General features: G+C 44.7%; 1 protein-coding gene across 1 annotated transcript; it reads right to left on the reverse strand.

The window, feature by feature from the left end:
• Nucleotides 1–6585: 6585 nt before the first annotated feature.
• Nucleotides 6586–7499, reverse strand: LOC309562855 (uncharacterized protein). Its single transcript, XM_082267174.1, has one exon. The coding sequence runs from the start codon at nt 7447–7449 to the stop codon at nt 6631–6633; it is 819 nt and encodes a 272-aa protein (XP_082123300.1). The 5' UTR covers nt 7450–7499; the 3' UTR covers nt 6586–6630.
• Nucleotides 7500–16092: the final 8593 nt, after the last annotated feature.

Consider the following 16092-nt stretch of genomic DNA (forward strand, 5'->3'; position numbering starts at 1 on the left):
TAAGATTTTACAAAAATTCCGTTTTCTCTTACGTCCTCCGACAGGCACCGCCCACTCACAAGTCTTCACCAATGGGATGTCCCAAAGCAGTGTAGACATGAGGGGTGGGAGACGCAACCGTAGAAAAGGCAACGCAGTACCCACATCAGAGAAAGGAACCTTACCATAGTAAGAGAACCAACTGGGCAACAGGAAAACGTGCTCAACAGGAGCAACAACCCAATAGCCAAGGGCCCAAAAAAACAAGGGTCCCTAAGACATTGCCGCACTGAGAACTTTACGGCCAAAGGAGGCATCGGCCGATGCCTGAACATCCACCTTATAAAACTTCGAGAAGGTGTGAACGGACGACCAAGTCACCGCCTTACACACCTGGGCCACAGAAGCCTGATGTCGGTAAGCCCAAGACGTACTCAAAGATCTGGTAGGGAGGAACCTTCCCAATCAAAGCATAGGCTTGCTCAATGGTCTGTCTGATCCATTTGGCGATTGTCGCAGCCGACGCCGCCATGCCCTTCCGAGGACCCTCAGGAAGGACAAAGAGGGAATCCAACTTGCGAAAAGATTTAGTGTACGACAGGTAAACCCTGATCGCCCGGACAACATCCAAGGAATGCAAGGCAACCTCCTTCGGATGCTTAGGCTTCGCGCAGAGCGAAGGCAAGACAATGTCTTCATTAAGGTGAAACTCCAAGATCATTTTCGGAAGAAAGGATGGGTTAGGTCGCAAGACCACCTTATCCTTGTGAAGCACCAAGTAGGGAGAGCTGCAGGACAAAGCCGCCAGCTCCGACACCCTGCGAACCGAAGTGATCGCCACCAAAAAGGCAACCTTTTTGGACAACAGAGACAACAAGATCTCCCTGATCTTTTCAAAGGGAGCCTGTTGTAACACGGACAGAACTAAGTTCAAGTCCCATGCAGGCAAAGGTTCCCTCCTAGGAGGGGCCAAATGTCGCACCCCCTGAACAAAGGTGCGAATCAATGAATTAGACGCCACAGGGCGTTGAAAGAGAATGGCCAGCGCAGAAATCTGACCCTTAATCGTGGCCAGCGCAAAACGCTGGTCCACTCCAGTTTGGAGGAAAGTCAACACTCTCGACACCGAGTATGAGCGAGGGGAATACCCCCTGGACTCACACCAGGCAAAGTACGCTTTCCAAGTACGGTAGTAAATTTTTCCCGAAGAGGCTTTTCTAGCCTTGATCAAAGTGGGAATGACCTCAGGGGAGAGACCCCTATCCTTCAGGACCTGGCTTTCAACAGCCAGGCCGTTAAAGCCAGCGACTGTAACGCAGGATGGAATATCGGCCCTTGAGACAGAAGGTCTTCTCGAAGCGGCAGGCGCCACGGAGTGTCGACTGCTAGATTGACGAGGTCTGCGTACCAAGACCAGCGAGGCCAGTCCGGTGCCACCAGAATCACCGTATGCGGTTCCGAGGCTAACCTGCGAAGGAGCCTGGACAGTAGTTGAATCAGGGGAAAGGCATACATCAGACGATACTGATGCCAGGGCGCCACCAACGCGTCTGAGGCGTCCGCCCGAGGATCGCGCATCCTTGCCACAAACCTTTCCACCTTGTAGTTTAGACGAGACGCGAACAGGTCCACATCTGGAGAACCCCACTTCGCGCACAACATCTGGAAGACATCCGGGTGAAGGGACCATTCCCCCTGGTCCAGGGTCCGGCGACTCAGATAGTCCGCCTGCCAGTTCTCCACCCCTTTTATGTGAACTGCCGTTATCGCCGGGACGTGCGTCTCGGCCCAAGACAGAATGTCGGCCACTTCCCGAGCCGCTCGGGCACTCCTGGTGCCCCCTTGATGGTTGATATAGGCCACTGCGGTGGCATTGTCCGTCTGAACCCGAACTGGACGGCCCCGAAGCCGGCCCGTCCATCGCAGAAGACAAAGCTTTATCGCCCTCAATTCCAGAATGTTGATCAGAAGGGAGGACTCCTCCTCCGACCAAGTTCCCTGGGCAGACAGAACGCCCAGAACACCACCCCAGCCCGACAGGCTGGCATCCGTGGTGATCACCGTCCACATTAATGGACGAAAAGACTTGCCCCCCGACACTGCCGGGGACTGGAGCCACCACAGAAGATCCCTTCTGGTGCGTTGGCTCAATGAGATCCGCAGATCCAGGGATTGCGGCCGCCCGTCCCACTCGGCAAGAATCTCCGCCTGGAGACCCCGCGTGTGAAACTGGGCAAAGGGGATCGCCTCGAAAGCCGAGACCATCAAACCTAGACATCTCATGCATGTCCCTGAGGGACCTGACCTCGTCCTGAAGTGTCCGGAGCTTGTCTTCCGGTAGGAAGACCTTCGCTTGAACAGAGTCCAGAATCATTCCCAGGTAGGGAAGACGAACCGAAGGACACAGAGTCGACTTCGGAATGTTTATGGTCCAACCGAACCCTTGCAGTGTCTGCATCGTGGTGGACAGGTCGGTCACCAGGCTCTGACTGGCATTCGACCTTATCAGGATATCGTCCAGATACCCCAAGAAAGCAATGCCCTGTGCTCGTAACAGGGCCAGAACCGGCACCAGCACCTTGGTAAAAACCCGCGGAGCCGAAGCGAGACCGAAAGGTAACGCCACGAATTGGTAGTGATCCTCCGCAATGGCGAATCGAAGGTACCTCTGGTGACCCTCGAAAATGGAGATTGTGTAGGTACGCATCCTTCAGATCGATGGAGGCCATGAATTCCCCCGGACTCAGGGCAGCCACCACTGAGCGCAGGAATTCCATGCGGAACTTGCGAACCCGCACAAAGCGGTTCAGAGCTTTCAAGTCCAGAATCGGACGCACCTTGCCCTCCTTTCTGGGCACAGTGAACAGATTGGAGTAAAACCCCCGAAATCTGTCCCGATGAGGCACCGGAACAACCACCCCTTGGGCCCGCAGGTCCCGTACCGCTAGGTGTAGATCCTGCAAGCGCTCCGGGGACAGCTGAAGATTTGAGGGAAAGGATCTGCCCACCGGCCGAGAGAGAAATTCGATCTTGTAACCAGATCGAACGATTTCCTGAACCCATCCGTCCCGAATGTGGGTCAGCCAAGGTTGTAGGAAACCGCGCAGACGTCCCCCCACCCCAGAAACGGGTGAGGGCGCCCCTTCAGGCGGAATTGGCATGGGAAGTCGAACCGGACTGGCCGGACTTCTGCTTACCCGCCCACGGCTTTTTCTGGGAGCCTTGGCCTTTGAAGGGCTTGCCCTTGGATTGCGACCGAAAGGCACGAAAGGACCCCTGAGAGGGCCTAAACGAGGAATTCCGTTTACCACGGAAGGACTTATGCTTGTGAGACTGGGGTAAGAGAGTACTCTTGCCCCCCGTAACTCCTTTAATCAGAGTATCCAAAGCCTCGCCAAAAAGGCGAGATCCCGCGTAGGGAAAATCCGTCAGCGTCTTGCGAGAAGATTGGTCGACCGACCAACTGTTCAGCCATATCAGATGACGGTTCAGTATCGCCACACTGGACAGGCGCGCAGCCAAGGGAGCTAAATTCAAGTCCGCATCACACAAGTACATGACACCCTGATGGATTTGATCCACCATAGCCAACGTGGTAGGCGGAGCCGAATCAGCCACCAGGGTGCGCCTGAGCACCTTCGTCCAATCTGCAACAGCCTGGGCCGCCATAATGGAAGCAAAAATAGGCTTCAGCATAGAACCAGCAACCATATAGGCATGACGGGCAAGAGACTCCAGCCTCCTGTCCGTGGGGTCCCGGAAAACCGGAGTATCCTCAGAAGGAACCGCAGTAGCCTTGTCTTGTTCAAAATGGCCACCGCGTGATCCACCTGAGGCGCCACACACCAACGCTCGTCGGTGGAGGGCGCAAACGGATAAAGCAGTTTAAACTTATTCGGCACCGTAAAGGGCTTCTTTAAATTGCGCCACTGCTCATTAACAGTATGATGAAATTCTGCAGGGTAGGGAAAAACCTGCGCTGATTTGCGGGTTCTTTGCGTTCCAAAAGAGGACACCCTAGCAGGAGGAGTGGGCTCATCCTCCAGGTGCAGTGTCTCCTTGATAGAGGTAATCAGCTCATCCATGAGTGCAAGCTCTTCAGGCGAGCCAGGGGGAGAAACATCAACCCCCTCCACCTCCGCCTCCCCCTCAGACCCCATAAGGTCCAGAGATGAGCGAGACCCTGAGAAGGGCACGCCAGCCACAGCAGCCACATCGCCCTCTGAATCAGAGGAAATGGATAACCTGGCCCTTTTTGCGGATCGATCAGCCATCAGCATCTGCACCTGAGAAACCAAGGATGCCACTACCGCGGCCAGATCAGCCCCCTCGGGGGGTGCAGCAGCCCCCTGGTCCCCCACCAGGACGGGGGGAAACTTGCTATCCTGGGAATCCATGCCCACAGCAATGAAAGGAAAAAAAGGTACTGTCCCTTTAACACCACGGCGAGCGCAGCCCACCGCACACTACTGTATGCACCGATCCCGCAGGGATAGAGGACACTGAGCAAGGAATGACAGGACAAAGAAGGAAAAACCTGGAGAGAGCACAAACAGGCTGCTGCCACCGATCGCTGTCCCAGAGAAAGAGGAAGTGATGCAATACCGGCTGACTGATATAGCCTATGAGGCTCCGCAAACATGGCCGCTCGGCTGAGGAGAGAAAGCTACAAGAAAATGGCGCCGACATGTGCTCGGACGAGCGCGGCCCGCCAAAATGTCGGCGATTGGTGCCAAAACACAGCGCTGTACAGGGACAGGGCCGATCACAGCATTTCTGCAAAAAAATGGCGGACCGCAGCAGCGGTCGCCGCTCATTCATGTCTGCACCCAAACTGCCCATATAAAACTCACAGCAGAGCGGGAGGGCCCCCCCCCTTGCAGCCCACAAAAAGGCATGCTAACCCATACAGGGATCCGACAGGGAGCCCGCACTTTACACAGACATGGGGGTACACACAGCCACAGACTGACACCCACACAGACGGTCCCCACACAGAAGTGCTTACCGTACCGGATGGCGTGGGGAGCCGTCTCCAGCGACAAACCGCCATCATGGTGCAAGGGAGTGCCGTAGCTAGAACACCAGTGTGTAGTGCAGCACGAGACCGCATAATGGCGTCCAGTGAGGTAGCCACCTCACAGGCAGCATCCCTGCAGCGAACAGGGATGGGTCGTTCAATGTGCCAGGGCAAACCTAAGCTGAACGCTCGATGGCAGGCTGGGGATCCATCTGGCACTCAGCCCTGAGATCCAGGGCGGCCAGTTCGAGACCCAGCTCCGCATGAACATCTTCATCCGAAGAACCCTAAACTAAAGCTGACAAAATAACAGCTAGTGAAAGAAAAGAAAAATACTTTGAAATAAAATCAAAAAGGGTAGAAGGCTGAGACTGAAGCCCCAGCACAGGAAAGCCAGCTACTCCTAAGCTAGGCAAGATCAAACTGAGTTGGGAATGCTGGTGCAGGGAGGTATTGACTGAGGGGACAGCCCCTAGGGGTGTGTCTATGCTAAAAGCTTTTGTTATTAACAATTCTTGTTGCCTAGCTACTCCTGCGGAGCAAAGGTCAATACCCATTGGTGAAGACTTGTGAGTGGGCGGCGACTGTCAGAGAACGTAAGAGAAAAATAATTTTTTTAAAGTAATCTGAATAAATTAGATTACAAAAAAAAAAAAAAGAAGGAGCAGCTAATTTTGATGGTGGGATATACAAATATTTCTTACGATCATACTTATACTTAACCGTTTCTGAAATGATCACTCACGTCTATGATCTTTAAATTTAAATAATTTAAAAAAAAAAAAAAAAAAAAAAAGAAGAATTGCACTTAAAAAGATTCTGGTCAAAATCAACCATATTTTGTGAATTATATATTTAACTCTATTCCATAAAAAAAAAAAAAAAAAAAAGTTGAAAAACCGTATACTTTTCTAAACTTTTCCAACAGGCTGTCTGGTTAACCTGACAAAAAAATAATCAAATCAGGAGAAAAAAAAAAAAATTATAGCATGTGTATAATTTCTTCTAAATAATAAAAACGAACACATTGCGTTTGGTTAAGTGCAAATATATGGATTGTTAAAATATAATGTATTTTTTTTTCTAATATGATATTTTTTTTTTTTTTAAGTAATCTGAATAAATTAGATTACAAAAAAAAAAAAAAGGGGGAGCTACTTTTGATGGTGTGATATACAAATATTATTTCTTACGATCATACCTATCCTTAACCATTTCTGAAATTATAACTCACGTCCATTATCTTTAAATTTAAACAATTAAAAAAAATTAAATTGCACTTGAAAAGATTCTGGTCAAATCAACCATATTTTGTGAATAATTATATATGTGCCTATTCCATAATAAAAAACAAAAAAAACAAAAAAAAAAACGTTGGATTCGATTGGCATTGTTCTTTGCGATTATTAGAAAAAAGGATGCGGAAGGCCTATACAGTATAACTACGCACGAGTCTTGCGAATGGGTGATTTGTTTTTTTTTTCGGACTGATTATGGCAGCGCCGGTCGGCTATTGTTGATGTGAAGGTTGATAAATGTTGATATTGCGTTCGTACGGAGCATGATGTCTACGTGTTCTACCGCTCGGTATCACTAAAAGCGCGATCCCTCCCCCCCCACTGTCCTTGGCCTCAACTAACACTAACGGGGGGGACTTTTGGCTTGTGAATTTTGCGGTGGATGATGAGGCCCGGCCTCTGGGCGAAACACTTGCCGCATTCGGGGCACATGTACGGCTTTTCCCCCCGGTGAAGGATCTGGTGGTTAGTGAGGTGGGACTTGCGCCCGAAGCACCGCCCGCACTCCTGGCACAAGAACGGCTTTTCGCCTGTGTGGATGATCTGATGCTTGGCCATGTGCGACTTCCGGGAGAAGCACTTGCCGCAAATGGGGCAGGGAAAGGGCTTCTCCCCGGAGTGGATTCTCTCGTGCTTGGCGCGGCCCGATTTGTCTGTGAAGCACTTGCCGCACTTGGAGCACGGGAATGGTTTCTCTCCGGTGTGGATCCTCTCGTGTTTAATGAGGTCGGCCTTGTACGTGAAGCCCTTCCCGCATGAGCAGCACTGGTACGGCCTTTTGGTCAAATGGATCCTGACGTGCTTCATCAGGCCGGAGTTGTCAGTAAAGAACTTGCCGCACTCGCAGCACTGGAATCGCTTCTCGTCCACAGGGGTCTTCCGTCGGCGGACTTTGGGTTGGGGCTGGGGCTTGGGCGTCCTCTTCTGCCTGGTTTTAGGCTTTTGGATGTAAAACCCATCAAAATTAGGATTGAGGACTATGTTTCTCACCGTATGCGTAATGATTTCAGGAGAGGATCCCCCGGTGTTGGATAGATCAAGGGCTTTCTCTGTGCAGTCCTCTGGTTGTACGTCTATAGTGACTGGGTTTTCTTCCTCTTCTTCCTCCTCCTCTTCTTCTTCCGGAGAATCCTGCACCACGTCGTTCTCCATGTCACAAGATAAGATCAGACAACCCTCCGAGGTCCGACGGATACGGCGACCATCTAGTAGATGCAGAATACAAAAAAATGTATAGGGTCAGTTCAAGCCGAGGGATCGTTTACATTTAACTTCATCAGACAACATTGGTCAGATGGTCCAAAAGGTGAAGGCCATCAAAACATGCCTAGGTGGTCCGAACTGAATATACTAAGATAACCACTTGCCCACCAGCCGCAATACATATACTGCAGTTGGGCGGCACATGCTGGGAAATTCATGTGAATATCATTTTGCCTGCTCCGGTTCAAGGGGTGCGTGAAATGTGGATCCCAGTACTCATGTACTATGCGATCACATGATCAGTGTCAACAAAGCTATGATTCTTAGGCTGTGATTGGCCCTCAGCTGTCACATGGTACCTAGGCCAATCACAGCACCCTGTAACATGTGATTAGCTGTACGATCACAGCTGTCATGAATGTTACACATTCATAAAAGTTGAAACATTGCTGTTACAGTGATCTTCACTACTCTGATGAAAGTATGTTAAAAAAAAAGTTAAAAAAATGAAAAGGACAAAAAAAAAGAAAAGAAAAAACCCCACACGTTAAATGAAAAATAGATTATATATATATATATATATATATATATATATATATATAAAATATTTTCTCATTTTCTAAACTTTTTTTTTTAATATATTTTTTTTAAATAAAAATGAAAGAAAAACAAAAAAAGTGTTAGAAAATTAAAAAATTGTGGTAGAAAAATGAAAAAATTATTATATTTATTTTTTTATATATATATATATATATATATATATATAATGTTTCTCATTTTCTAACAATTTTTTTTAAACTATTTTAAAAAAATAACAATAAAAAAATAAAATATATATATATATATATATATATATATATATATATATATATATATATATATATATATATTTTTTTTTTTTTTTAAATAAAGTTTCAAATAAAAATGAAAGAAAACTAAACAAAAAAAGTGTTAGAAAATGAAAAAATTGTGTTAAAAAAAAAAAAGTTGAAAAATGAAAAATTCTAGGACAGTAGAATTAATCCTCTAAAGACCCCTCTTTGGAAAGTAGACAGTCAAAGGTATTTATTAAGAGACATGGCGAGTTACCTAAAGTTGTAATTTTTAGTCACAATTTTTTCCTGAATGAAGAAATTGAACACATTATTTCACAACTTCTTTTTTTTTTTTTTTTTACATACGGTTACCAGTGCAGTCATATGACTGGTGTGGTGGTGTGATCAGGGACACTGACTGGTGACATTTGAATATAATTTTTTTATTTAATGTGCTAAACTTTGTTTTAATTTAATTTTTATTTTTTTTTATTTTTTTAAGGCCTTAAGAAATGAGAGGAGGCCGTCAGTACATCAGGATTGATCAGTGTTCAAATTATATATATATATATATATATATATATATATATATATATATATATATATATATATACACACACACATACACATATATATATATATACACACACACATACACACACACACACATATATACATATATATATATATATATAATCACAGGTAGACTTGGAATCACAGGTAGACTTGTTCTGCTCTTGCTCAGCACACGTCCCGACTCGCTCTCAGGACACCTGTATCTTCTGGAATCACAGGTAGCCATATATATATATATATATATATATATATATATACATACACACACATATACCATAATTTGAAGACACTATATCTTTCACAAAAACCAATTAATATAGACTCCATGACATTGTGTCATTGATATTTGGGTTGTTCTCTATAGAGGTTCAAGTTGCACCGCCAAAACATTTAAAATGATACTCAAAAGGTCCTTCAAGTGATAAACAAAAAAAAAAAAAAAAAAAAGGAGACCTTCTCACCACACAAGTAGCAATGTAACTATTGATGACCTTGCAAAGCCAATCTGTTTTACCTGGGAAAGGCCTGTGGCCATTGCCATTTTCTACTGGTTTGTAGGCAACACAGCTCTGCTAAAACCCATGTTGCCACTGTAACCACTTAAATTTGGTCCCATGCTGATCGGCCTGCCACCTGGCATTTCTCCCGAAGTGGCTACACTGTTCACCGTCCTGTTGTGCAGGGAACATGGACACACCTTGGGCTCAACCGTCTGGCTTTCTATGGGTCTTGGGAGCCCTCGCTTTCTGTTTCCTGCCAACATGACCATGTCTGCAATCCTGACACTCGGTGTTCTACAACTTAGTAACCCCTGTAGCATTCTCCTCCCTTCTTGGCTTTCATTGGCCTTTTGTCTGCTGGCACCCAATTCACCTTCACTGGCTCTGAGCCCAACACTTGTCATAGGTTTCTCCATGCGCTCCTCTGGGCTGCCATTATTGTATCTCAAGCCTGACCTGCTTTTTATCGGACCCTTGCTCACTGACAAACCACGTCTTTTGCTTGCTGCCTGGACTGACTATTGCTTATTCACCGACACGTGCCTTGCCTGCCACCTGGACCAACCTTTACCCATTGACAAACCACAACTTTTGCTTGCTGCCTGGACTGACCATTACTTGTTCACTTGAAAAGATGTAGTAGCGCCAAACACTAAATGATGAAATATAATAATGTGGAGTGTCCACAGAAAGTCCCAATAGTCCAAAAGATGTAGAGATAGTGGAGACCAATTCCCAGCTTCCGACTGTGTGGATGAAAAGAGCAACACCAAACGTGGAGTAACATCAGCTGCTTACCAGAAATTAATGTATATAAGGCGATGAAAAGGACTCATGCAGGGCCATCAAAGGATAGATCAAACCATGTAGTCTCATCAATTCCCATACATCAAACAGGTCATGGTAACAGGGCGGTGAAATAGGCTCAAATCAAAATCATCAGGCAAAGCGTATGGTCACAACAACTCCAGTAAACATCGATAGAGAAGGCAGGACAATAGTGCAGACTGTACAATACACTCATTTATTGATATGCCAAAAACATACTCACACAATGGTGGATACAAGAAGGCATCATAAAGATTAAAACCGCGGTATATGGTGGCGTGCTGCTCGTCTTCCAGGTCGCCTGACGCGTGTCGTCAAAGTAATGACATCATCAGAGGCGGACCTGGCTCGGAACGGCAGCACGCTAAAAAAGGACTTAACCGGAAATGACGTAGGCCGAACTTGGCCGCCGATGCGTTCCACTCGATCGTCTGGCGGAACCGGAAGTGACGCATGCGGAACAGTCCGTCTATGCGTTCCATCAGGTCCTACACTGCCACCGGATGTGATAAGGAGGGGCCATAACAAGCCGAAAAGGCCGGAAAGAAGTAATAATTGGCCGCCAGCTCCTCCAGCAAAAAAAGACTAAATGAATAGACTCGCTGGAACTCCGGAAACTGAAAAACACAATAATTTCAATACAACAAAGATCGAGTGGAATGCATCGAAACAACATTAAAAGCATAACAATTGTCTCTGGGTATAAGTTTAACCAATTAAGGCCTCACAATTAACCCATACATAATTAAACACTGAATAATTATACACTACTTAAAAAGGCAAGACAAATGGTAACGATGCCACCGCAGACGGATTTACAGTGTATGCATCATACCCATATGTCCTCCTAATAATCAAGCAACATGCATAATTCATAATACATCAACATATAAGATATGTGTAAAAAAGTTAAAAATTAAAAGATACCTTTTAAATTGAGCAGAAATTATTTTTTTTAAAAGGATTTTAAAATGACATCACTAAAAATCATTAAAAAATAAATCCAAGTAATTAGCTGTTGTTAATGTAACAGTTCACGTCCCATTCGACATTCAGCCCCCATGGGGCATAGGTCCTCATATTGAAAATCCAACGAGTTTCCAAACGGGAAATCTCCCGGTGGACATGGCTTCCTCTCCAATGAGGGGTGAACTTGTCAATCCCCCATATTTTGGTTCCCACAGGATTTTTATCATGACAGTTGGCATAATGCCTGGAAACACTATGGTTCGGAAAACCCTTTCTGATATTTTTAATGTGTTCCCTCACCCTCACCGTTAATGTCCTCTTAGTGCGGCCAATGTACTGTAGGCCGCACGGACATTGGAGTAGGTAAACCACGTTGGTGGAGGAACAACCAATGAAGGGTTTTATGGGATGTGTCTTAGAGGTGGCCGTAGAGGTAACCTCGCAGAATTTCCTACCAATAAGAGAATTGACTTTGCAAACCGAGCACCTTCTACAAGGATAATACCCAGTTAACGTGTGAAAGAAGGGTAATTGTTCAGGTTTGTCCAGAACGTTCGGAGCAATATGGAGACGCAGAGGTTCTACACCCCTAAACACTACTGGTGGAACTTCAGGAAGTTGAGGGCCCAGCACTTTGTCATTTTGGAGAACCTTCCAATGTCTTTTGAAGATACGTTTAACGTCTCTATATTGCTTCGAATACGTGGTGATAAAAGAAAAACCAAACCGGTTGGGATCGGCTGGTTGTTGGGGCTGCTTATGTAATAAAGTAGACCTATCGATGTTCTCCACTTCATGCAGCACCATGTTCAAGTTAGTCTCATCGTACCCCTTATCCAGGAACTTATCCCTCAACATAAGAGCCTGACTGTGATATTGACCCTTACCGGTACAGTTGCGACGAAGACGTAAAAACTGACTTTTGGGTACAGAGCGGAGCCAAGAGGGGTGATGACAACTCCCCTGCTCAATGTACCCATTACGGTCAGTCGGTTTGAAAAAAGTAGTTGTCACAACCGCACCGTCCTTGATCTCTATCGTTAAGTCAAGGAAATTGATTTTATTATCACTGGCCTCATGCTGAAGGACAATTCCAAGTGAATTGGAATTGAGGTCATTGATGAAATTGTCCAAAGATGTTCTGTCGCCATCCCATAGGAGGAGGACGTCATCTATATACAGACTTGTATAAAGTTCTACTTGAGTAAAAGTACAAGTGCTCGATCAAAAAGTGACTTGAGTAGAAGTGGAAGTGCTCGCAGAAAAAGTTACTTAAGTAGAAGTACTAAAGTATTCAACATTTTTTTTACTTAAGTATTGCAAGTAGTTTTTTAAAAAAATTTGCTACTTAAGTACTAAAAGTAAAAAGTACCAGTAGTTTTGAAAAAAAATTTCTACTCAAGTACTGAAAGTAGAAGTACAAGTACTGTGTTATGTAGTTATTAAAGAAAGAAGTCAAAATTTTGAACATCATATTGTTTTTATTATTTCAAATGATTTATTCAAATGATTAACCTGTGTTTGTTAGTAGTTTCTTGATGCACTTTAAGCGCTGTAGCACCATTTATTTGTTTGTTTCATATTTTCTTTTTATTGGAAAGATTTGGTAAAGCAGCTTTTATTATACACAGCCTTTATTTTCGTATGCGCTGATTTGCAAATGACATTATACACATTTTTTTGAGCTTTATGCAACCTGCCATCTACTGTTCTGGCAGTGGTAATTTTTTTAAAAGTAACGAGTAACTATGCAGCACAAAAAAAAAATATCGGAGTAGAAGTATCGAAATCATCGAAAAAATGTAGTGAAGTAAAAGTAGAAGTAGGAGAAAAAAATTATACTCTAGGAAAGTACAGATACCGCATTTCGGTACTTAAGTACAGTACTTAAGTAGTTCTACTTCGTTACTATACATCTCTGTCTATATAGCGCCTCCAGAGAACCAGTTCAGGTCTCGGGCGGCCATAGACGACGTCTTCCCCCCCCTTGGCCATAAACAGATTCGCCACGCTCGGTGCATATTTGGCACCCATGGCGACTCCCCTCTTTTGCAAGAAAAAGGAGCTGCCGAACCAAAAGTAATTGTGTTGCATGGCGAACGTGAGTAATGACAGGATGAACTCTCTTTGTGATGAAACCAGGGAACTATCTCTCTATTACTGTTTTTATTCTGTTTTTTATTTTATATATTATTATTATATTATTATTATTATTATATTATTATTTTTATATAATTTTATACTGTTTTTTATTCTATTATTAACTATCTCTCCCATTACTGGATCCATCTGTAGGAAACACACACACTGACTGAATACATTGTTTCTATGTGTTTATCAGATAATGGGGGATCTAGGTGGACCCTCCGTACTGCTCTCTCCTTTACAATAAAGTCTCCTCTTACCCTGTGATGTGAGGGGCGGCTTATTCTCCATCATGACGTCCTTGTAGAGATCCTTGTGTCCTTCTAAATACTCCCACTCCTCCATGGAGAAATAGACAGTGACATCCTGACACCTTATAGGAACCTGACACACACAATGATACAGTCACCATCCAGACACATCCCTTGTCTGTTACTGGATAATGTCCCAGAATTCCCGGCACCGCTCACCTCTCTAGATAGCAGCTCAGCGATCTTCTTGGTGGTTTCTAGAATCTTCTCTTTGTTTTTCTTTTCAGGTATAAAAAGTGGAGGCACCGTGATGGTCACACGGTCACCAGATTTCACACTGGGTAAACGCTGCATTAACAGGGCAACAATAAAATGTTGGTAAGTGTGAGGTCATGTGACCTTCCCAGAATCCTCCTCACCTGTCCAGTCAGGTCTGTGTTTCATTAATAGAGATAAGAGTGATGTCATGTGACCTCCCAGAATCCTCCTCACCTCTCCGGTCAGCTCTGTGTTTTATTAATAGAGATAAGAGTGATGTTATGTGGCCTCCCAGAATCCTCATCACCTCCCCGGTCAGCTCTGTGTTTTATTAATAGAGATAAGAGTGATGTCATGTGACCTCCCAGAATCCTCCTCACCTCTCCAGTTAGCTCTGTGTTTTATTAATAGAGATAAGAGTGATGTCATGTGACCTCCCAGAATCCTCCTCACCTCTCCGGTCAGCTCTGTGTTTTATTAATAGAGATAAGAGTGATGTCATGTGACCTCCCAGAATCCTCCTCACCTTTCCGGTCTGGTCTGTGTTTTATTAATAGATAGGAGTGATCTCATGTGACCTCCCAGAATCCTCCTCACCTCTCCGGTCAGCTCTGTGTTTTATTAATAGAGATAAGAGTGATGTCATGTGACCTCCCAGAATCCTCCTCACCTCTCCGGTCAGCTCTGTGTTTTATTATTAGAGATAAGAGATGTCATGTGATCTCCCAGAATCCTCCTCACCTCTCCAGTCAGCAGGTAGATGATCCCTAGGGTTAGGTCAAATATCTTCTTGGTTATCTGGTTCCTGTCCATCCTCTTGGGTTAGTTGGGGAGATCAAAGTGGTGCTACAATGTCATGTGCTTCGTAAGGCGCTGGAATGATATATCACATTAGCATCAATAATCAAGTGGTTAAGCATGAGGAGCTCAACCCACCCTCTTTATTCTGGAGGAATATTATGGAGGTTTTTTGGTTTCCACCATAACCACATCTAATAACATCAAAAGGGTTCCATCACCCTTTTAACTTCCCTCCACACGGTTTATACATCTTGTCTTTCATTGTATCCATTTCACAAGACCGTCCACCATTCCTTAGTTCACCAAAACAACCTTTCTACGTTGTACATGGCATATCTCTATCTAACAAGGGATTTTGGTTTCCACCATAACCACATCTCATAACATCAAAAGAGTTTCATCTCCCTTTCACTCCCCTCCACACGGTTTATACATCTGGCTTTGTATCCATTTCACAAGACCTTTCAACATTCCTTAGTTCACCAAAACATTCTTTTTACTTCGTACATGGCATATCCCTAACAAGGGATTTTGGTTTCCCTCTATCCCTAACAAGGGATTTTGGCTTCCCTATATCCCTAACAAGGGATTTTGGTTTCCACTATAACCACATCTAATAACATCAAAAGGGTTCCATCACCCTTTAACTCCCCTCCCCACGGTTTATACATCTTGTCTTTCATTGTATCCATTTCACAAGGCATTCCACCATTACCTAGTTCACTAAAACAACCTTTCTACGTTGTACATGGCATATCTCTAACAAGGGATTTTAGTTTCCACCATAACCACATCTCATAACATCAAAAGGGTTTCATCTCCCTTCCTCTCCACCTGGTTTATACATCTTGACTTCCATTCTATCCATTTCACTAGACCTTCCACCATTCCTTAGTTCACCAAAACATCCTTTCTATGTTGTACATGGCTTATCCCCAATAAGGGTCTTTTTCATATTCCCATCTACAGCAACCAACAGAACTAACGGAGGATGTCTTACTTCCAGCCTTGATATGACAGCTGGAGTCGTGCACATCTTACTTTGGCATGGCGATCTCAAGCTAGGTTTCCCACCTCATCCCTTTAAAACCGAACACATATTATATATACACAGAATCTGTGGCTGATTAAGGTGGTAATTAAACTCACTTGGTGACTTATCTGCATTAAATTAACCTCAGAACCCGTGCAATTCATATGTGTTCGGGTTTAAAGGGATGTGGTGGCAACCCTATCTCTAGCGCTTCCTACAACCAGATCTATCATATTTGTCTCTAATCCCCGGCAACAGCGATCAGCCTTTTATATTCCCCCGATGGCCTGCCTGTAGGGTTCAGTGACCTTGATGGACAGAATGTGCGACACTTCCCCAGAGTGGGGCAAGGACAGAAAATAGGTGGAAGTCAAAAGTAGCAAGAGTGAGGATGATCACAGTAATAAAAATGATAA

This window comes from Pelophylax lessonae (genome assembly GCF_965119305.1).
Source record: "Pelophylax lessonae genome assembly, chromosome: 9".
Classification (NCBI taxonomy): domain Eukaryota; kingdom Metazoa; phylum Chordata; class Amphibia; order Anura; family Ranidae; genus Pelophylax; species Pelophylax lessonae.